The following is a 21976-nucleotide window of genomic DNA, read 5'->3' on the forward strand; positions in this document are numbered from 1 at the left end:
GTCCGTCCTGGTCGGAGGCAGCCCGAGTCTTTTCCTGGGCAGAGACTTTTTTTTCCAATACTCTGAGCGGTGCTTATACCGGGAGTGGAGAATTGGAAAGCGGACTTCCTCAGCAGAACCAAGTTTCTGCCGGTGAGGAGTGGTCTCTCAATCCGGAGGTCTTCCATCAGTTAGTTAGGAAGTTGGGCCTTCTACAGGTGGGTCTCATGGCACAACTGCAAAGTTCCCCAGTTTGAGCGAGATCCAGGGACCCACTGGCTTCCACAGTGATGACATGACAGTTCTGTGGGATTTTCATGTAGCATATCTCTTTCCACTGACCCCACTGATGCCTCTAGTACTTCGGGGATCAACAGGTGTCGGTGATCCTGGGAGGTTCCGGACTGGCCTCACTGGTCAATGGTCATGGTACACCGGCATTTTCAAACGTCGGTGGGTTCCGGGTGACATCTACATTTCAACCAGACCTACTGCAACAGGGTCTGTTACTACACAAGGATCTTCCTTGGTTGGCTTTAACAGCCTGACTTTTGAAACCAATCTTTTAAGATCTAAAGGTTTTCTTCGCTTGGTGGTCCACACTATGCAGAGAACTCAGAGACCGATTTTGTCACAATTGTCCCAGGGTATGGAAATTCGACATCTTGTGGTGTGGACAGCGAGGAGTGCATACCTCCAAGTTTCACTTCTCTCGTTTCCTAGCCTTTTTTCAAGGGGGTTTGGAGGCCGCCCTAAAACTTTGTTCTTTGAGAGTTCTGATTACGGCCCGGTCAGTTTTTCATTCCAGCTGCTGTTAGCCCTTATTCTGGAAGTACGAACATTTTACAGGGCATGGTGCATATTCACCCACCATTTTGTCCACCATTAGCACCATGGGATCGTAATCTGGTCCTTTCGGGTCTCAAGCAAGCTGTATTTGAGACTTTGAATTCAGTGGATCTTCAGTTTGTTACTAAGAAGCTGGTATTCTTGCTGGCTATTGCCTCAGCAAAACGTCTTTACTCGTATTTCATGAAAAGTACCTCCGTTCCAGCCGACAGTTGTTTCAGCTGTTCTCTAATACAAGTATGATCTAGCTCTGCTCGATGTAGTGCGAGCTCAGCAGATTTCTTGGAAGAGACTCTGCTTGTTCTTTACAATGCACATACACATGGTTGGCCAACCATTGCGCGTTGGATCCGCTCGGTCATCACTCAGCCTATTCTGTGGGGCGACAGACATCAGACAGGTTATCTGCGTTTTCCTCAAGGGCGGTGGCGACACAGGACTTCGGCGGAACAGGTCTGTCGTGAAGCTACCTAGTCCTCGGTGCACACATTTGCAAATTTTTACAGTTTCAGGTGCGACGCCCACTTTGGGCAAACACCGGTCATGCAGCCTGAGCGATCCCTCCCCTGGGGGCGGTTGTTGAACGTCCCATGGTCCAGTGTCCTCCAACCTTGCTGCCAAAGAAGAGTGGATTTTTGGTCACTTACTGTTGAATCCTTTTCTCTTAAGCAGGCTGGGGGACACTGCTTTACCTCCTTCAAGCTCAGTCGTGGGAGGTTTTGGTTCTTAACCATCTTTTCCCTACTGGTTTGTTTTTTGGTTCTAACAGTTTCACTGGGTTACTGCTACTCCTTACCAGACTCTTTTAAAGACATACTGGCATTAAGGGTTGCAGAGGGAAGGAGCTACAATATAGTTTAAGTGCCAACTCCAGCCCCAACCTGCAATCCCCATGGCCCAGTGTCCCCCAGCCTGCTTAAGAGAAAAGGATTCAACGGTAAGTGACCAAAAGTCCTCTTTTATTCTCTCGTTGATGCACAAATTCTTAACTCTTACAAAGGTGAATATGAAAATCAGGTTTGACCGACTAATTGTGTGTACAGTGGATTCACAAACTTCCCTAATTTTACACTCTGCTGATAAGCATTAGCTTGCTAAATGGAAGAGCTTCGGGTACAAGGAGATGACCTTCAGAGATGTAAATAAGTCTACTGACACATTTCTGAATAAAGACCCCCTTGCCGTGTACAGTGAAATAAAAAGCAGAGCTTGTAAGGTGCAGAAAATAAATTATAAAAAATAGGAATCTTAAGATTACACATTCAGAGTGGAAGTGGGTTTTACAAGTAGGAGTAGTTCAGTAGATTGTAAAATAAAAAAGTATAAAGTTAATTTAAATGGTAAGCAATTGATTTTGTGTCATTTTGTCTTCTAGAATATAGCAGTGTTATTCAAAACAAAGATTTAAAATTTTTTAAAAACATCTACATAACAGAAATATGTGGCCAATAGAAAATCTTTACTGATGTTAGCCAACAGCAACATACAGAAGTGTAGGGATGCCTCATGGTATTGAACTTACTAAGATCTTCTGCTAGTTGGACCCTCTTTCCGATTAGCAAGTTTACTTTTTTATCGCCGTCTTCAGCAAAGTCTTCCAACACCTCCTTCACGTTTTTCTCTAACCGCCTTACTGCATGAAAGAGATAAGTGGAGAAACCGCTTAGTAGTAATAAGCAGATATGTCGACTCCAGCTCAATGTCAGTTACATTTGGAAGTTAAGGCCGGTTGCCGGGAGCAACAGCATGAGAGCGGGGGGACAACGGGCGATGTCACTAACTACGCGCGGGTGCGCACATCACCAGTGACATTGAGGGTACACATTAGACGATGTTGCCGACATGTCGTCTAATTCGGCCAGATCAGACGACATAAGGTCTAGTATGTACCTGGCATTAGTTTGTGCAAAACTCAGGCAATTATGTAGATATAGGGCAATATGGCAAATTATTTATTTAATGTGGTCTGTTTCACCCCAGTAGATTCTTGTCAGGTCTAAGGGGTAAATTTACTAAAGTGCCAGTTTTTAGAAGTGGGGATGTTGCCCATAGCAACCAATCAGATTCTGCTTACAATTAACCAGCACCTTCTAGAAGATTATAGCTAGAATTTGATTGGTTGCTATGGGCAATATCTCCACTTCTAAAAACTCTAAATTTAGTAAATTACCCCTGAGAGTTCTCTTCAATCTAAATGTAGGGTTCAATCACACATGATTTTTTACAAGTGTTTATACAAGGAATGTTTGAAACAGCTGGTAAATATCCCCCAAGAAGTGGCCGCCAAAAGGTCATGACTTAAGGTGCCTACACACTTAGCAATATTTTACACGATTTGCCTGATTCCGACGCATCGTGACGACAAATCGTGTAAAATATGCCCAAATCGTGAGTGTCCACTCACGATCACGAGGCCGATGCGCGTCCCTGCAGGTCGTACATCGCATCTTCAGATCTGCCGTGCTGTAGGGCAGATCTGACAATCTCAGTCACGATGCACTGGAATAGTTAGGAGGCACAATAGATCGTTTGTCACATTGGACAGTTTTTAACACCAAATCGTGCCCACGACTGCCTGGGAGCTGCTGGGGAGAGTTCAAGGGGAAATTGGACACAATGTTGCATCGCCAAGTGTGTAGGCACCTTAACTTCTACAACAACTTCTCCTGCCCATGCTCATTAGGCTGTATGCAGTACAAAAACCGCAAACAAATAAATCAGGGCACAAATATTAAAGGAATAGCAGAAAGATGAAAAAAAGAAAACACTATTAGAAAAAAGTTTGAAAATGTGAGTACAGCTATACTCAGGTAATAAAGTGACTAAGGCCCTCATTCAGAGCCGTACGCTCTGAGCAGAGCGCACGCTCTGAATGAGGGCCGGCCTCCATGAAAATGGAGCGTCCTTCTGGACGCTCGTATAGCTGTGGGTCACCACCCACAGGCTATACGAGCGTGCATTTTGATGGCCGCGATGGTCGAGACCATCGCGACCATCGAAATTGCGAGCCGGAGCCTGCGGTTGAGGTTTTCAACCGCAAGCTCCGGAGTGATTTTGGCTCTATCAGAGCCAAAATCACTCCCACTGACATCACTAGTGATATCAGTGGGCCGGCTTTTGACGGGAGGCGTTCCCGTGGGAACGCCCCCGTCAGGGAGGCACGCCCCCGGCACGCCTACCAAAGGGGGCGTGCTGTCAATCAACATTGACAGCACGCCCCCTTTGATCGGACACAACGAGCGAAGGACTTTCCTTACGCTCGTCGCGTCTGACGCATGCGCACGACAGAGCTCCCTCCGTCGTGCGCATGCTCAGTCCAGAACATCGACCCACTCGCGAGCGGACAGCCGCTCGCGAGTGGGTCTGAATCAGGCCCTAAATCCCCCACACTTCCACAGCTATAAAACATTACTGAACTGAATGAATTAATTGCTTTCCTCTAAGGCCTGCTTCAAACAAAGCTTTTTACAGGCATTTGGAAACTGTGAACTGCTTAAAAAATGCTCAGTAGTAAAGTCTATGACAAACGCTCTTGATAATCTAAACTTAAACAAACATATAATTCAGAGATAATACAAACATCTTGATATATCAAATGATATCCATGGGTGAGCATAGATGGTTAAATCAAAAGACTGAGGTACTAATTAAATCACCTGTGCCCAAGCATGGTTATCCTTAAAACCTGGACCATTAGGGTGCCTTGAAGACCGAGTTTGGGAATCTCTGGCCTAACAAGACATTAAAAAATCAGAGGTACAGTATAAAGTACAAAATGATTTCAACTGATATGAAGACATTTAATTATTATTATACATCCTAAAGCTGCATACACACACAACGATTTTGTTACCAACGATTTTATGACTGATTATCTGTCAGAAAATCTTTCAGGTTTTTTTAAAGTGTAATGAACGATTTTTTTGAACTACAAGCGATTTTTCCATATTAACTTAATGAAAATCGTTGAGTTGGCAAGTCTGACTAAACTACAAACGTGAATGCGCATGAACGATAACGTTCATCGTTTGACTCAGAAAGTGAACGATTTTTTCAAACGATTATCGTTAAACGATATCGTTTAATGATAATCATTCAAAAACTCGTTGTGTGTGTATGCAGCTTTAGTATGAGATATGGATTCCTCTTCTGACAAAGAAGGGCTGAATGACGTCTCAGAAGGTACTAGTAAATATTTTGGCAAGCAAACGTATAGCCAAATCCTAAAGATCCTTATGGATATAATTATCGCAGCTGGTGAGACTGTATTTTCCGCCAGGTCTGATTAACCCATGAAATTCCTGATGAGATGTCTACCTGGATCTCTGGCCATTTTTGCCTATACAAGTTGCGTTTTGCAGCTATTCAGTTCTAAAACAACCTAAGCAACCAGCAGAACCATACTATTTATTGGCACCATAACATTTAAATGTGACATTACTAAACGCAAGAATAATAAACATTATATATAAATAGATTAAATGTTGATATGTGGTTTAGGTAAACCATACATCATATAGATGGTACTTTTGTGTTTGACATCATACCTTCTGAGTTTGTAAGCTGCTGCCTTAAGGTGTTTGCGGTGATCCCCAACATCCTCTGTATTCTCCAGAACAGGACTACATCATTACACTCCAACTAAAATAACAGCATACATCAATATACAAAACCAATCAAATATTTTCACACCACAAAAAATGTATGAAAATAAAAATGTAAATGGAATAGAACATCATTAGTTTTTCTACTTTATTCTATTCAGATGTGTCTGAACAGAAATCAGCTAAGCTTATGTAATTTATGTACATTTCCATCTGCACATAATGGTGATCTGGCACCACCTAAAAAACCAGAGTGGTAGGTCCTGAGTACTAACCTCGTGTTTCAGACTACATCAATTATGTGGCCTGTTTAATGTTTCTATTATAGGCTGAGAAAAATCATATAAGCCGTAGGTGACTACAAGTTCTTATGCTGGGCAAATATTTTATCTGGCAGCAGATATCATGTCCATACACTGTGAGATATGTCACAGTGTATGGCCACACGGTATATCTGCTTTCCTCTACTAGGCAGGAGACCTTTCACTGTTCCTCCTCTGTGAAGGAACAGGGGAAGTCGGTGTCACAGCCAAGGGCAGCGCATACACTGCCAGATGCGGCCGGCTTGCAGCAAAGAAATTATCGGATCTGTTGCATGTTGGACGATTCGGCAAGTTGAACAGACCGATAATTTGTGGCCGGTCGCAAAATACAGTGTATAATTATCTTGCCGAATTGGCCAGATAATTGTACAAACTATGTCCAGCATTAGAATAAAAATTTGGAGAGAAGAAAATCTATTGCTGTCACATACTCCTCTTAGCGCTAAGATGGTAATTTATACATGATAAAGTGCACATCAGCAGAAACACTGTTGTCTTATTATGACTATATGCTACATTTTCAAACTTGGTTTGGCCAGCAAAACATTTTTCCATATCTGACAATTTGTACCCTCTGCCTGGAGATATTACATATTATGAGTGTGCGCACAGACAACTGTTGGCGGAGGAGAGGGTAATGGGCTGCCAAGCTCAACTCAGAAGCTCTGCAATTTATACATCAGACACACCATACTGCAGTGTTTATCCTGGCAGCAAAAATAAGATCAAGAAAAGAATATTATTTACTTCAAAGATGCCATCTAATTTATATTACTGTGGAGTCTTCATTAGGCGTCTAGGGTCTATTACATCGGAGGGCATATTAATTATTACATAGCCTTAACCTATAAGCTAGAATCAAACACAGGGGCTATGGTACAGGTAGCGCTGAAACTGGGTTTGAAAACCTATTTTATCAAAGAATAAATGGTTTATTATTTTTTTAATATGACATTTAATAGAAGTTGAATGGTTGTCTCAAAAAAGAGCACACTTACAACTAACTTTCTATACACCTGGGGGTATATTTACTAAAGTGGAGATGGTGCCCATATCAACCAATCAAATTCTACTTAACATTTATCTAGCACCTTCTAGAAGATATTATCTAGAATCTGATTGGTTGCTATGAGCAACATTTCCACTTCTAAAAACCTGCACTTTAGTAAATGTACCCCTTCGGGTCAGCCAAGTGCAGAGGTTGCACACAGGGGTTTAATAGCGACACATCCCTCTAAGGTGTATGTTTATTGATACAAGCACAGAAAAGAACAATGTTTTGGGTGCAATTCCCCTTTTTCACATGTGGTGTGAGCATCTGCAGAAGGGGGAACATTCCTGAATTATCATGTTCCATTTTATCCTTAAAAAGTGGGAGGCACATATAGAAACCATTGTAATTCCTACACCGTTCACCTGATTTGGATGTAATTGCCCTCAAATTAAATCTGAAAGTCTGCAGTTAAAGCACATCTTGTTTGTTTCATTTCAAAGCCATTGTGGTGGGGAATAGAGGCCAAAATATGAAAATTCTGTCAATGTCCCAATATTTATGCACCTGACTGTACATACACATATTGAAAGAAACCATTTAGTGGACTAAATCAATAATCACAATAACAAAGCCTATTAATGGACTAGAAGATCACATCATCAGAAGGCACATGGTTGCAGGTAATTGACAGTCTGAACACTGGTTCATATAACAAAATGGCTTCCTCCATTGTGTGTAGCGTTGGGTATACTTTAAGACTAACATAATTTTAATGAAAGCGTACTCTTGGTAAGAACTATTCATCATGCACTGAACAGTAAAATCCCACTTTGGATGACTAATATCTTACCTCTGAGTCTACAAAATGCCTCTGATAGTAGTAGAATCCTCTTCTACAAAGATTACAGTGACCGAGAGCAGATTTCAAGAAATGCCTTCTGTAAACTTGGTGCCATGTGTCTTTGATCTGGGCAATTACACAAATAGAATGGTTTGTTCAAGTTCATTCATGAGCTGTTAGTTTCCCTACAGAAATTTTAACATTTTCCTTGTAATGCTAAACCCACTTTTAACAGCAGGAATTACTTTCAGAAGTATAAATACAGTTCTAATTTTCAATGGTGTAGTGTATATATTCTATTTCGTGAAGCGATAAATTATCAAACTAATTCTACCCATCTCCATCTGATGCTCACCAAAATTGGGTCCACTTCTACACCACGGGTTTCTAGATTCTTTCTGACAGTGGTGACTTCATCACTGGCAAGATATGCAGGATGGTCCTCGTTAACCTTCAGCATCTTTTCAAGTTCATTTTTTGTTTCATTTCGTACAGTCTTTAATGGGAAGACAGTAGTTTCAGATAAAGGTCAACAGTTAGGAACTTTTAAACCGTGCACTGTCACCTAAACTTACCTGCTCCGGAGCACGAGAAGTCCAAGAAAACCATCTCTCTTGCCAATTTGGACCTACCATATCACGTATGACTGATTCAGCTGTAGATGTAAATCTAGCATTAGAGTGATACTCTAAAAAGAAAAGCTTTTTAATCAACTACCCCAGTCAGGTTAATAGTTACAGGTCCAGAAGTAAAAAATGAATAGAGACAGGTGCGGCAGGAAGACAAAAAGCTAAACTGCTCAAATGTGTCACAAGGATGAAAAGGATGAATGTCCAAAGTCATGAAAGCACGCACCAAACAAGTTAAAACTTCATAAGGAGTAACGTTCACAAATCAAAGCTGACCAGCACTAACAGATGGAACCTAGTAGGATAATTTCTAAAAGCTAAAAGGAAATCCTTAAAATTATCCAAAAGTACTTAATTTACACCTCTCTTTACCCAAACTCATCAAAACTATTGTGCAAGGCTAATATTAAAGAGGATACTGTAATGTGGCCTTTATGATGGCCCTACATATAGTGTTTAGTGTTCACCTGCCACAACCCGTGCAGTTCCTCTATCCTGCCTGGGGTGTCGCACTCTGCTCTGGTGCTAGCAGCACATTCTGGTCTGTATCTCAGCAGTTTGTTGCATCAGCTAAATGTGCTAGAAGCATCAGAGCAGAGAGCAGGCAGAAAAGAGGAACTGCACACCAGTGATCGCGCTGAGCAAAAAAACTTGTGGGTCCCAGGGACCTCTCACTTTAAACAATTGGTGTTCTATTCCACTTTTTCAGGGACCCATCACATATTATGGTAAAATGCTGGGGGCAGGTAGCAGTTGGGGTAGAGCTAGAGATAGAGGCAGAGAGAAGTGGGGGTAGAGGGGGTAAGGGCAGGTAGCAGTTGGGACAGTGGTGGAGAGCAAGGATTGAGCTTGGGGCAGACAGTGCTTGGGGTAGGGGAGTAAGGGTAGAAATCAGCTGGGGCAGCATTGGAGCAAGGAGGGAGTTAAGGGCAGGCTGTACTAGGGACAGTGCTGTGGGGTAGGGAGGAGGTAGATAGCTATACAATACTATGAGGCAAGATTGGGGTTAGGGGCAGGCAATACTGGGGGTGGGGGGCAAGGGTAGATAGCAGCTGGGGCAGGACTGGGAGGCAAGGTTGGGGTTAGGTTAGGGGTAAGGGTAGATAGCAGCTGGGGGCAGTGCTGGATTGGTAAGGGTAGATAGTAGCTGGGGCAAGCAGGTGATTAGGGACAGTCTGTGACAGAGAGCAGTGCTTGCCTTTGCAGAGGAGAAGAGTGGCTGCACTGCACTGGGTCGGGGCAGTCTGTGTGGCATAAGTACATGTGCTGGCGGCGGCTCCCGGGGTCAGTGCGCCCTGTAGAGGATGCAGAGGCACCACTGGAGACTGACCTGGGCTGGAGGAAAGAGACCTCAGCAGATCGACGCACTGGCGGGCTGAGAGAGAGGGAGGAAGACACTGCAGGCTGCGATTGGCTGAAGAGACTAAGGCAGCGATTGGCTGGGGCAGGTAGCGAGCGATTTGCAGGGGTGCTGGAGGCGCTGACTCGTCGCTGCTGCTCCCGTGTAGTGGGCGGAGCCTGGCGGTCCCAGGACGGGTTGGTGGGCGGGCCGGTGTCTGGCTGGTTGGAGCTGCCTAGAGATTGGGTGAGGACTGGAGGGGCGGGGACTAGATGAGGAAATGCCGGCGGCGGCTATTGGTTGAGAACACGCCACTGGCGGCAATTGGCTGCTGAGGCTCTGCACTCAGAGCGTCCTGCAGGACCCACTCAGTTTTTAAAATCGGGTTCCCAACAGCCTGTAGTGCGCAAAAACGTGCTATAGTGCATATTTTGTGATCCCTGCACGGGTTGCGACAGGTGCAGAGTACTATAATGAACATTAGTGTTGTGAAAATTGTTTCAAACTCCCACATCCATAACTTTCCTATAAACAAAGGAAATACATTTACAGGTAGTGAACACCAGGGTGAAATCTGATGCATTGCATCAATATCAACAAACACCAAATCTGAAAATATTTATATTTACTGTATACAGAAAAATGCAAGAATCAGTTAAGAAATGTAACCCTACTTCCTTCATTCCAAACAGGATGTATTCAGCATCATGGTGGCCTGGATGCCAGTGGTCGGAATCCTGCTGCCGGAATCCCATCAGCAGTCGGAATCCCAGCTCCAGAAACCCAACCGCTGACATCCCAACGGTAAGTATTAAGCTGGGTACAAACTTAGCAAAATTTTTAATGATTTGCCCGATTCTGACGGATCAGGATGGCAAATCGTCAAAATTGTTAAATGTGTACACTCTATGTCAGGCGATACATGCTCCCTTGGGGTCGTCACTCGCATCGTCAGGTCGGCCCTACATGCAGCCCAATCTGAGAATACGGATGACAACCCCATGCAGCGGGATGCGGCAGAGGCTGACATATCGGGCAGGCACCATCAAATGTGCGGGATGCGGCAGAGGCTGACACCCATGCAGCGGGATGCGGCAGAGGCTGACATATCGGGTCAGGCACCATAAAATGTGTACCGCCCAATATGTCGGCGGGGGGAGGGGGAAACGTTTGTCGGATCTCTGTGTACACACATAATTTAGTGTCTACCCAGCTTTAGGCTTGGGGCTATGGTTAGAGTAGGGGTATCTCAACCGCTGGGTTCCTGTACCAAACCCTTCAGACATAAGACTTCCCTTCTCCAACATCTCTGATTTTTATATTTTTACAACAATAATGAAACTTGATCAAAATATACCTGGATCTCACTGGGTGCATCACCAGTGTATGTGTGTGATTACATCTCACTCTGGACAACATGGTTTGGAATTTTGTAGGTAATTGGAGTGTCTCAGGACAAACAAAAATCATAACGGACTAAAAACAAAACAGGTCTGCACCGAAAGAAAAAAAAAAAAAATATAAAATATAAGCTTACTATCTTTTAAGCGACTTTGCAAGGTATCCTCCATGAAATGGATTGCAGCATCCCACTGCTGTTTGTCTGAGATGGAACGGTCCTCTAAAGCATTGTGCTGGATGACCCTCTAACAGAAGGCAAAAGAAAAACAGGATTTTTGTACATCTGTTAAATCAATTTCTAGGTTTCTATTTTGCAGGACACAGAAGTACACAGGGCTAATGTCATAGTTTGAATCTTAAGCTGCTCTCATTCTATGCTATTTTGCCAACAGCCAGTTTATACTAAGAAGGTCCCTTAGGACAGAAAGAACAATACTTTGCAGAGACTGTCTAGCTTCCCTCAAGGTCTGAATGACATCACCAGATAAATCAGTAGCCTTAATGCCGAGGCTTTAAAAGTTACAGCGAGCAGAGCAAAATATTTGTGGAAAAAGCCTCTGGTATTGCTGAGGGGAAAAAAAGAGACTTTCAGTTCTGGCGAGTGTCCTGTCTTTGGTAAAGCCCACCAAGGAATAGGTGACAACTACGGCAAAGTGCTATAGACAGGAGGGTACTTCCGATTCCAACAGTTTTTACAGATTCAAACTAATGCAAGAGATCTATATCCTACAGAAGTGTCCTGCAAAGTTGTGTTTCTTAAAACAACAAATTAAGAAACACAGGACACAGAAAAATGTTTTAAACAATTACATATGAAAACTGACAGTCACAATATGTACTAGTATTGGCACATACAGTCATACTGTACATAAAAATACACAAGTGAGAAACTCTTGTAATGCTGGGTGCACTCTTAATGTGTTCCCAGCCGAAGACTTGTGCGGCAGGTCTCGGCTTCGGCAAGTGCCTACACACTTTCCGATGCCGCCAGCGATGGCGCGACAGCGGGGGCCATGCTGCATTCGCCAGCATGGCACCCGCTGACTGTATTGCCCGTCAAGCACCCATCGTCAACGACATATTGGAGATACACACTGCCCGATGTGGACATATCGTCTAGCGTGTACTTGCCTTTATTCTTCTGTTTGTTGGTTGAAAATCAAATGAGCAGCTGAAGATTATACCTACATTAATTCAGCAGGCAGAATAGCTATTTGCTCCAAGCATTCCTCATTGGGCCCCATACCATGGAAAAGCCAATGCTCATAGCTAACAGTTTAACCACAACTGAGATTAATATGGAAATACCAGGCTATCTTCTGCTTGCTCGTTCCACTTATGTCTCTTGATGCTCTCCTCTTTTACTGCCTCCTTTAGCCTATCAAAAATGTCATCGTGTTCTTTGCCCTTCTGCTCGGTCATAAAGCGGGAGAATTCCTGCTGAAGGGTTTCCCAAGCCACCTAAACATGACAAGAAAATGCTGCTAAATTATGGGACATGTTAAAAAGGCTAATTATATCCTTCTCTGTGATTTATAGAGTATGAAAATATATTTAAATGTAAAATGTGTACGTTTGTTCTATAAAGTTATATACATAGTATCAGTTGCAAATCTCAGACAAAAGATTAGCTCCACATATTAAATGCAAAAGGGTCAATGAGTACAATGCTCTTATATGCGAACATGAACTTTGTTTCACATAAAGGCATGTGTTTTGTTGTGGTTTCTGGTACAGTGGTGACTACAAAAAAACATTTTACAAAAAACTTAACCCCCATGTAGCTTATCTCTCCTTACCCGAATTGTAGGGACCAGGATAAAATTGGGCCCACACAAAATATGGCCTCTTTTACACGTGTGTGGCAAGCATAACACCATGTCCACCTTTCCTCCTCCTCTCATCACACTAGCCAAGTGATGGGGCTGAGACTGTGAATGTGAGTGGCCTGCAGCGGCACAATAGATACAGCAGGAGCTGACTTGGTGCTCTTCTTTTGGCCTCCTCGCCCTATTTTTGTGCAAGCTCCATTTCATCATAACCCTGAACAGTAAAGAATAGAGGGAAGCAGGGTGCCCTCACTACTCACTCACAATGGGGGATTACTGTGGAAATAAGTTGTATAAATAGAGGTAATTACCATTTAATATAAAATGTGTCATTGAATTCCGTGTGAAAATTTCCCCCTTACCTACAGCCACGATTGTACATGGATCCTGCCAGAAACTGTACTGGAGTTTGAATGCTTGAACAGGTAACACGTTGGCCCTGATCATGTGAATGTTCTAATTAGCTACAGCATGCTTTCAAGTCTATTAAAGACATTTTAAAACTATATTCTACAAGGAAAAGAATACCAAACATCTCAATATAACTACAATTCCATTCATCTCCTGCACTCGAAGGATAACAATTTCCAAACGTTGTTACAAGAGAATGTGAGAACTTGCTGTTCCATCTAAGAGTTTTGCGGTTTGTGTAGTTTCTATGCATCATCCTAGCTCCAGCTACGTCAAAATTACAGGTTACCAGCATAATGTTTGGGATGGGTAGTCCTTTGTAATGGATACATATACAAGTTGCAGAAAAAGAACACATATTATGTATTAATAATAATGCATCACCTCTACTGCTTTATGAGGCAGTTGCTTATCAGTCCATTGCTTCAACTTGATGTCTATGGTTGTGTTGAAAGTGCCTGAGTTCATGGTCTGTGCTGCTGGAAGGTAGATATTCTCAATTACATGAGTGGATACTCTTTCCCACAGTGTCTTTTGGAGGATCTCTTCCCTGTTGGAAATCAAATGGAAAACGTGTATGAACATACAAATAATGGTATTTTATGCATTCATTAAATCTTTTTCTCTATATCCCCATATTTCCAGTGTTCCCCAATGGATTCAGAGACCCTTTCAGGACATTTGCATTTTAAAAAGCTACAAGCTGTATAAGCACCTCAGTTTTTTATATATCCATCCTGCTGGGAATTCTGAGCCTGTTGAAATGTCTTCAACAAAAACTATGTCTTGAAGAAGCTAAAAGGAGAACTGAATGGCGAGCTCAAAGTGTCACTCCCTGTGCAGAGGTCTGCACCTCAAAACAGTGCTAACCTAATCAGGAATATAGCAGAGAGGGCAGAGATCTGAACCTAGTTATTTGAATGTCCTATTCTCATACCAAGAAACATAAATCTTCCAGATCCTATAATAAACGTTATTATTTTTACAACTTCCACAATGTTAAAGTCATATGCGCCAAACCCTGATGTTAAAATGGGCCATGGGTTAAGGTAGCAGTTCCTTGTTTGAGGGAAGATGCCCCACGAGACCAACAGTATGTTGAGAACGTCTGTGTACCACAAGCATCATGGACAGTCTGAAGCCACCAACACTTGGACACCTTCTTATTTAATATTTTTGAGATTGCGGGGCAGCAGAGGCACTGAGGAGAACAGATAACTCAGCTACACATTTCATGGGACCACCTTGGTGCATGTGAATAGCTGGTATTTGAAGAGAAACTCTTCACCTTGTGCTGCAGCCAAAAAGCCATGTCTACGTTCGGCTGACTACATCTGTCCACAATTTGCTGAAAAATTACTAGTATGAGAGACTAGTCTGCTCAGTGCAGTGTGTGCCTGTTATAATTCACTGGCCTCCCAGTTTTCTATGCCCAATAAGTAATCAAGTAAACATTTGGTTCTACCTAGTGCATGCTTCTGCTGGTCTCCTTCACTGCCAGGGAACTATTAGTACTACTAGGGTTGCTGTACCATACGGTGTTGTTTTACTGGACTCTAATGGACTTTCCCCGCAAAAGAAGCTGTCCCAAAACTAGAACACTTAATTCTAGGGCACTGATTGTAAGCTTGTCTTCAGTTAGAGACCACGGCCCCTAAAACCAGAAGTGAAATACAAGCACCCACCAGCCCCTTAGACTGGCATCCATTGTTGCAATTGTCAATATGGCAAAAGGCGACCCATGTTCTAACTGTTAACTCCTCAACCACCAGAAGAGAGAGTAATGTGTTCTCAGAGACAGAGAGATCTGTTGTGTGGCTCTAGGTTAAAGCAAGTCCTAAGTAATTTAGAAGTTTGAATGGAATTGTGAAAAAAAAAAAAAAAACACAACTTGGATGTCTAGACCATGTTCCGAGAACCTGCATGCGCAGACCTTATGGATTATTGGGAGCCAACAAACACCTTTCCAAATCATGTAAAGAATGCATCCTGTCCCCTGAAAAAAAACACCCTCTGTTGTCATGTGTCCAATAGCAGACCCAAATAAAAAAAACAATGTCTTAGTAGGGGCCAGACTGGTATCCTGATAATTGAAAATCTAACCATGGGACCCGAAGTCTGAATAATGTGCCAGGAAACAAGGTGGGTACTCTGTCTTTATAGAAAAATTGTACACGTAAGGGATAAATAAGTGATTCACAAACTCTGTCCTCACGGGAGTCTAAAAGTCCAGATTTATGTATATCCATCCAGGCGCAGGTGACTTAATTAGTACCTGTCAGTTAAACTAAACCATCTATACACAAGAATGGATACCCTTAAAATATGGACTGTTAGGGTGTCTTAAAGCCGAATTTGGAAAATCCTGGGATAAACATGATCACCTTGGACTACAACAGCATGGCAATGACCCCCATAATCTTAGTGAACAGCCATGAAGTAGTCATCAAATCAAAAGGGAGTACCCAAAACTGCTAAAAGGGGAGACCAAACCGCAAATTCTACAGGCTGGAACATGTGGATAAGAATCACCCTTACATGTGTTCCATGGTGTGGATGACAAAATTCAATTTTAAACTTGTACACCTGAATACAGGTGCTGAGAGTCTACAGGTTTAAATGGGCCAAAAGAACCAATTGGTTGTTGGACCAAAAATATCTTTGATTAAAAACACTGTCCTTCTACTGGAAATGGAATGATTACCCCCTGTGCTAAGGTACATATAAATAGTATTCTTAGGGTTTGGTCGCCAGCTACTTGGCAGAACAAGCCTGATTCCCTCGCTTTACAGGGTAGAGGACTGCTTTCTCAACACCCGATGCTTCTGGGACCTCACCTCTGAAGGGTCCTCCAGAATCCGCTCTAATGAAGTTTTAACCAGACCTAGGTTTTTAATTAGTCAGTGTCCTAAAGGAAGCTTCATGGTTTCAGTGTCACCCAAAGAGATGAATGAGAAATATATATTCAGTAAGGCTATGTGTATCTCCTGAACCAGCTGATGTACAGTATGATGCAATAAACTAACCCTACTAACTCTAACAGGGGTATTCAATATGGGAGCGAAAACATCGTTTTTGCGTTAATATCGCACCTATGACGTAATTATCGCAGGTTTTAGTTTTACACCGTATTCAATTTCAAAGACTTTTCTCAGTTTTGAAAAGTCTTTGATAAAAAACGGGGATAACTTTTCACCACTGAATAGGTGTCGCAAAAAAGTGCAGAATTGGGGTTTAGGGGTGCAGGTTTTAAAAAAAAAAAAATAGCCTGCACCCCTGGGAATGACATTTAAAAAAGAACTGTGTCAAACAAACAAAAAAAAAAAAATAGGGACACCCCAAAAAATTTAAAAATTGGGGTGAAAAAAAAAAAAAAAGGGAAAATATTGATTAACAATAGGGAAATAGGTTCAGGGCTATTCTGCAAGTATGCGGCAGGTGTTTTCTAGAATAGATTTATAGCGGCATGTGCACAAATGCAGAATTTTTAAAAACTTACTTTAGGGACTTAAAAATATGCTAGTACCCATTTTCATGTACCCCAAATTTGATGGGACCACTTAAAAAAACAAAAAAAATAACCTAAGTGCTCTTCTGCAACACTTCTTCAATGTCGGGAAAAAACACCTGCTGCGGCTATTTAAATCCCCGACTTTCATTAAAAGGCTAAAACGGGGTTACCCATAGTGATCCCCCATGTTTTAACAACTTTAGGGGGGTCCTACAATTTTTTTAAGGAAAAATTCGTAACTTTACGCAAATCCAACTTCGGAGGCTCCCGTTTTCGTTCATTTCATATTGAATACGGGGATAAGCGGGCGCGCGCCCGATACTTTAACGCAGGTAAAAACTCCGATATGAAACGTAAACTTCGACAGCGAAGTTTACGTTTCATATTGAATACCCCTCTAAGTGTGTAATGAACAGTAATTTATATGTATATGCAAATAAACTGAGGTCCAGGAAAGCTACATCTGGTAAATTAGGATTATTTTATCTGCTAACAATGATCAAAATCAGTGGATTGAGCTCTGAAAGCTTTGATTCCATCCACTTATTACAACTGGTCACTGCCTTTTTTCACAGAAAGTGTATTGCAAACAACTTAAATTATTGTTCTGTGCTGATTGTTTGAATCTAGCTATTTTATTGTGTATTTCTAATTTTACTAAATTATGTTTTCACTCTCAGTGCCACTAACACAAGCTATAAGTATTTACCTGTATGTCTACAGTATGTAAATAAATTCTGAACGGTATGTGAGAAAACCATAGTCAGACAAGTTAAAGAGCATCCAGATATTTAACATGCTTTTTAATATAACCACATGACACATCAGTTAATAACTAAAAAAGTTCCCAGCTAACTAAGTTTTATAAGTGACAAAAAAGAAAACATTTTAAATGCTTACCAATGCTTTGGTGTAACCTGGGTAAGACTTATAACTTCATCAAGAATTTCATTTTTGGCTTTTTCAAAAAGTTCATTCTTAAAAAGGAAACAGTATAGAGAATAAATTATTAAGAAAAAAACATAACACTATAGCATGTTACGTATTTTGCGATTTCAATAAAAACAAAACAGGTCACTAGCACTTCTAAGCCAACTCTTATGTGCGGTGAAAAAGTACCACTCAAAGATAGTTTGCATGAGGATATAGGAATATAGAAAGGAAACGGGGGAAAAAATGTGACAGTAATAATGCAGTGTAAATATGTAAAACAAAAACCAACCAAAAAATACAAACTAAATTAACCTGCCATCTCAATACCCTTCCAACAGCCAAACCAGCCCATCGGAACAGGCGCTTTATTTTTTACTGCTGAGGCAGCTTAATTTTCCTTTACTTCTTTTATTTTGTTAATTTTTTGGTCCGTCTAGGACTGGCGCAGGCTGCAGAGACGCTGGGGGGAGGGAGGGACACACTGTTGACACAGACAGCTGCTGTCGCCTGGTCTTGTAGCCGTGCACCAGAGCAGAAGGCACACAGGTAAGTTGCTCCCTGATTGGTAGGGAATTTACACAAAGTAAGCCACGTTTTTTTTTTTGTCCCAATAGAGGAGGATGAACTAGTGGCGGCCCGGTTCTCAGCGCCTGTACTAGTGCATCGGGAACTTTTTAATAGGGAACAGTTTATAAACTGTCTAACCCCCACTTTGCCAGACCCAGTAGGAGGTGCTTTCCTCTCAGCCGCTCCCCCTCATTGGGGCGCTCTCTTCCCTGAGGTAAGCTCACCAAAAAGATCTCCTCAGAACGCCGATTGCCATTCTCAGCAGCCTCAGACACTCCTGTAGCTAATCGGGCCCATACGTCAGCAATAAATTGGGTCAACTCTGCATTTTGCAGATGATTGTGTAAAAAAATAAATAAATGCCAATATATGGGGTTCACCGACTGCTGATCTCGATCAAAAAGTGAATCAGTTGACTTTCACCGACCAATCAGGGCTGTAGATTGCTAGTGTATAGTAACAATCAGCCGATTTGCAGATCGTTACTAGTATTTTACTAGTAAATGGGCACTTTCATGATATGCAGATCTGATCTTTGCATGAAAAAGATTTGCAAATCCCCGAAAAATATTGGCAATGTATGAGCACATAATAATGGATTGGAGATTTGTTGAATCGGGGGGAAAAATGCAGAATCTGTGACTCTTTTTCATGAACTTTCAGCTGTTGAGGGTCTTCCTGTGAAGGTACAATCAGCCGTCACTCAGATAAACAATCAGGTAGGCACAATCAGTACCGATGTAATTCGGAAGGCAGACAGAATTACGAGACGGGTAGAGAGGTCCCTTCATACTCTCTCAGTGGTCTTCATTCCAGGAGTGGAGAACTGGGAAATATCCACCCAGGAGAGCAGTCCATCATCCTGAGGTCTTCCAACTGTCGGGTGAGCTGGAAGTCAACATGATGGCGTCCACGCTGAACCACAAGGTGGTCAAGTATTACACCAGATCCAGGAGCATTTCCAATAGATTCTATGAGAGTTCAATTGACTTCTTCCTAATTTAACTATTCCCACCAATAGCAATGCTTCTGTGGGTTAATTGGGGAGAGAGAGCAGATCTGAGTTATTTTAATAGCTCCGGACTAGCCCTGCTGGAGTGGTTACCCAAGCTTGCTCAGCATGGCTTTGGCCTCACTGTGGCGCCTCCCGCTCAGGATGGATCTTCTTAGTCAGGAACCCTTTCTTCTCAAGGCCCTGCCTCAGTTAGCTTTAAGGGGGCGGCTATTGCACAGCCATAATAAAGGCTAAAAAGGTTTGCCGACAGAGTAGTCCAGGCAATGTTAAAGGCGAGAAAACAGTTATCAGCAAAAATATATCATAGGGTCTGTAAAATGTTCATATCTTGGTGCAAGAAGAAAGGCTTTAGTCCTTTGGACTTTCGCCTTTCTAGTATTCTGTTATTTCTTCAGACTGGATTTGAATTGGGTCTACGACTACATTCTCTTAAAGTTAAGGTGTCTGGTCTTTCTGTGTTCTTTCAGAACAAAATTCCAATAAGGCCAGCAGTTCAGACCTTTTTACAGGGGGTACTCCAGATCCAACTTCCTTTTGTACCACCTGTAGTACCATGGGATTTGAATCTCTTTTAAAGGCTCTCAAGTCTCAACCCTTTGATATTAACATGACGTTTTCCTCCTAGCTATCTCTTTGGCCATAAGGGTATCCAAGCTTGAAGTTCTATCCTGTTGATCGCACATCTCGATTTTCCATGAGGAAAGAGCGATGTTCCGAACGTTCCTTACAGCCAAAGGTCATTTACTGTCATCATTATCAGAAAATTGTGGTTTCTTTTTACCGCATACCTATCGAATGGATTCTAGTGGTTCTCTTCACTCCCTAGACTTAGTACAAGTGCTTTGGATTTATGTGTATAAGGCCAAGAACTTACATTGTACAGACAACCTCTTTGTCCTTTACCACTTTAATAAATGTGCCCGTCAGCTTCCAAACAATCCCTTGTCTATTGGCTTACAGCTGCAATTCTTCAGGCTAATATTTGGCTGATAAACCCATTCCAGATTCCATAAAGGCTCATTCGACCAGGTCTGTAGGGAATTCTTGGGCTACAAGGCATGGCACATCGGCGGAGAAGCTTTGTAGAGGAGCCACTTGGTTCTCGGGGAACACTTTTGTCAAATTCTACAGTTTCGAGAGCTGTGCTTAACAGGAAGCCAGTTTTGGAAAACAGTTTTACGGACAGCATAGGAGCGCTCCCTCTCTTATAATTAACTTTGGGATGTCCCCAGAATCTTCAATGTCCCCGTTGGAAAAAAAGAGAACACAGAATTTTTGTACTCACCAATGGGGGACATCAGAATCCCTACGTAACGCTCCATGTAATAGCCGGGAGGTGTTCCTTTTTATGTCTTTAATGTTATGTAGTTTCAGAATTTATTCTCCTCTATTTCTTCCTTCCTCTGTCCTATGTGCTTTGTTAGTGTAAAATGGACTGGTCTGGCAGATTGTGAAATACAGTAAGTAAAGAGCCTGTGCGGTCAGACTTATTGAGCAAGTGCCCAGACTCCTCCAGCTATACCCAGTCTCCAGTATCGCTCATGGAATCAGGAAAAGGAGTCATCGGTGAGTACAAACATCCTGTTATTTTCTCAGCCATTCCATCTGCATTTAGTGCTAACCTTGGTTACTTTATAAAGCTGCCCTAGGAGTGGGTACACTCAGACAAAGCTCCAAAATTTTCGCCTCAAAACTGACATCTTTATACTGTATACTGTAAGCATTGAATTTCTAAAAGAGCGGATGAAGGACCAGGTTGCAGCCCGGCACAATGGTTCAACTGAGGCCAAATGCAAAGATACCCAAGAAGTGTTCATTGACCTAGTAGAGTGGGCTGCAATGTTATCATGAATTGGGAGCTTCTACAAGATAAACTCCGATCTGATGGTAGCCATTATCCATTTTGCCACTGGCTGTTTATCTCTGACCATCCTCTCTTAAGGACCAGGAGAGGTGTCTTTCGAAATAAAGATGATCTATCAACATAGAAGCACAAAGCTCTCGCAACTAAAGGAGGTAGAGTCTCTCAACTTCCCCATAATAGATCCAGACTCAGAGCAGATATACCAATATCTTGGTTCAGGTTGAATTTAGAAACTACCTCTGGCTGGAATGAAGGCTTGGTGCATAGGACAGCTCTGTTCCCATGAAAACAAAAACAAGACAAGGTGACCTACAGAAACTACAAATAGCAAAATAGACACCTTCTGGGTGAGGAGTCAAGTTTTCAAAAGGATGGTTTCTGGAACTCCAGAAGGACCAAACTGTAGCTACATGGAACAAAACAGCAGAACAGGGGGGCATGTGAATGTGAAACAATACCTGATGAAAAATCTGAACCTCTAGAAAGGGACGAAAACTAAACCTTAAAGGGAGGCAAATTTCAGGTAACTGTCCAGACAATCCTTTAAGAATGACTATATAACAAGAGATGTGCTAAGTTAAAGGAAGAAGCGAGAACCAATTTCTTTCCACGCCAACCTATATAGGTTTCACACCTTATGTTAATTGTTGGAAACCACTACATTCCTGGCCTTGTTTGTGGTCTGAGTGACCTGCCCAGACAGACCCTTAACCTGAAGAATCAAGGCCTTAACAGTCATGCCGCTAAATCTAGTCGAACAAAGTTTTGCTGGAAAAAGGGTCCACAACTTTTAGAGGCAGCCTCCAATGTGACTACTCTGATATGCCTATAATATCTTGAATATCAATGCACAATGATCTCCAAGGAAAGTCCTGCACCACCATAAA

General features: G+C 42.2%; 1 protein-coding gene across 4 annotated transcripts in view; it reads right to left on the reverse strand.

Annotated features, from left to right (window-relative positions):
• OPA1 (OPA1 mitochondrial dynamin like GTPase) overlaps nucleotides 1-21976 on the reverse strand; it is a 100561-nt gene that overhangs the window by 33491 nt on the left and 45094 nt on the right. For all 4 annotated transcript variants that reach the window (XM_088444815.1, XM_088444813.1, XM_088444814.1 and 1 more), the window contains 9 exons: nucleotides 17611-17687; nucleotides 13584-13749; nucleotides 12268-12420; nucleotides 11096-11204; nucleotides 8166-8245; nucleotides 7946-8086; nucleotides 7600-7716; nucleotides 5376-5469; nucleotides 2351-2461 (listed from right to left, as the gene is read on the reverse strand). In XM_088444815.1, coding sequence (XP_088300941.1) covers nucleotides 2351-2461; nucleotides 5376-5469; nucleotides 7600-7716; nucleotides 7946-8086; nucleotides 8166-8245; nucleotides 11096-11204; nucleotides 12268-12420; nucleotides 13584-13749; nucleotides 17611-17687 — 1048 coding nt within the window. The remainder of the gene's footprint in view (nucleotides 1-2350; nucleotides 2462-5375; nucleotides 5470-7599; nucleotides 7717-7945; nucleotides 8087-8165; nucleotides 8246-11095; nucleotides 11205-12267; nucleotides 12421-13583; nucleotides 13750-17610; nucleotides 17688-21976) is intronic.

Source organism: Taudactylus pleione, unplaced genomic scaffold, assembly GCF_031769625.1.
Source record: "Taudactylus pleione unplaced genomic scaffold, aTauple2 ptg000372l, whole genome shotgun sequence".
Lineage (NCBI taxonomy): Eukaryota > Metazoa > Chordata > Amphibia > Anura > Myobatrachidae > Taudactylus > Taudactylus pleione.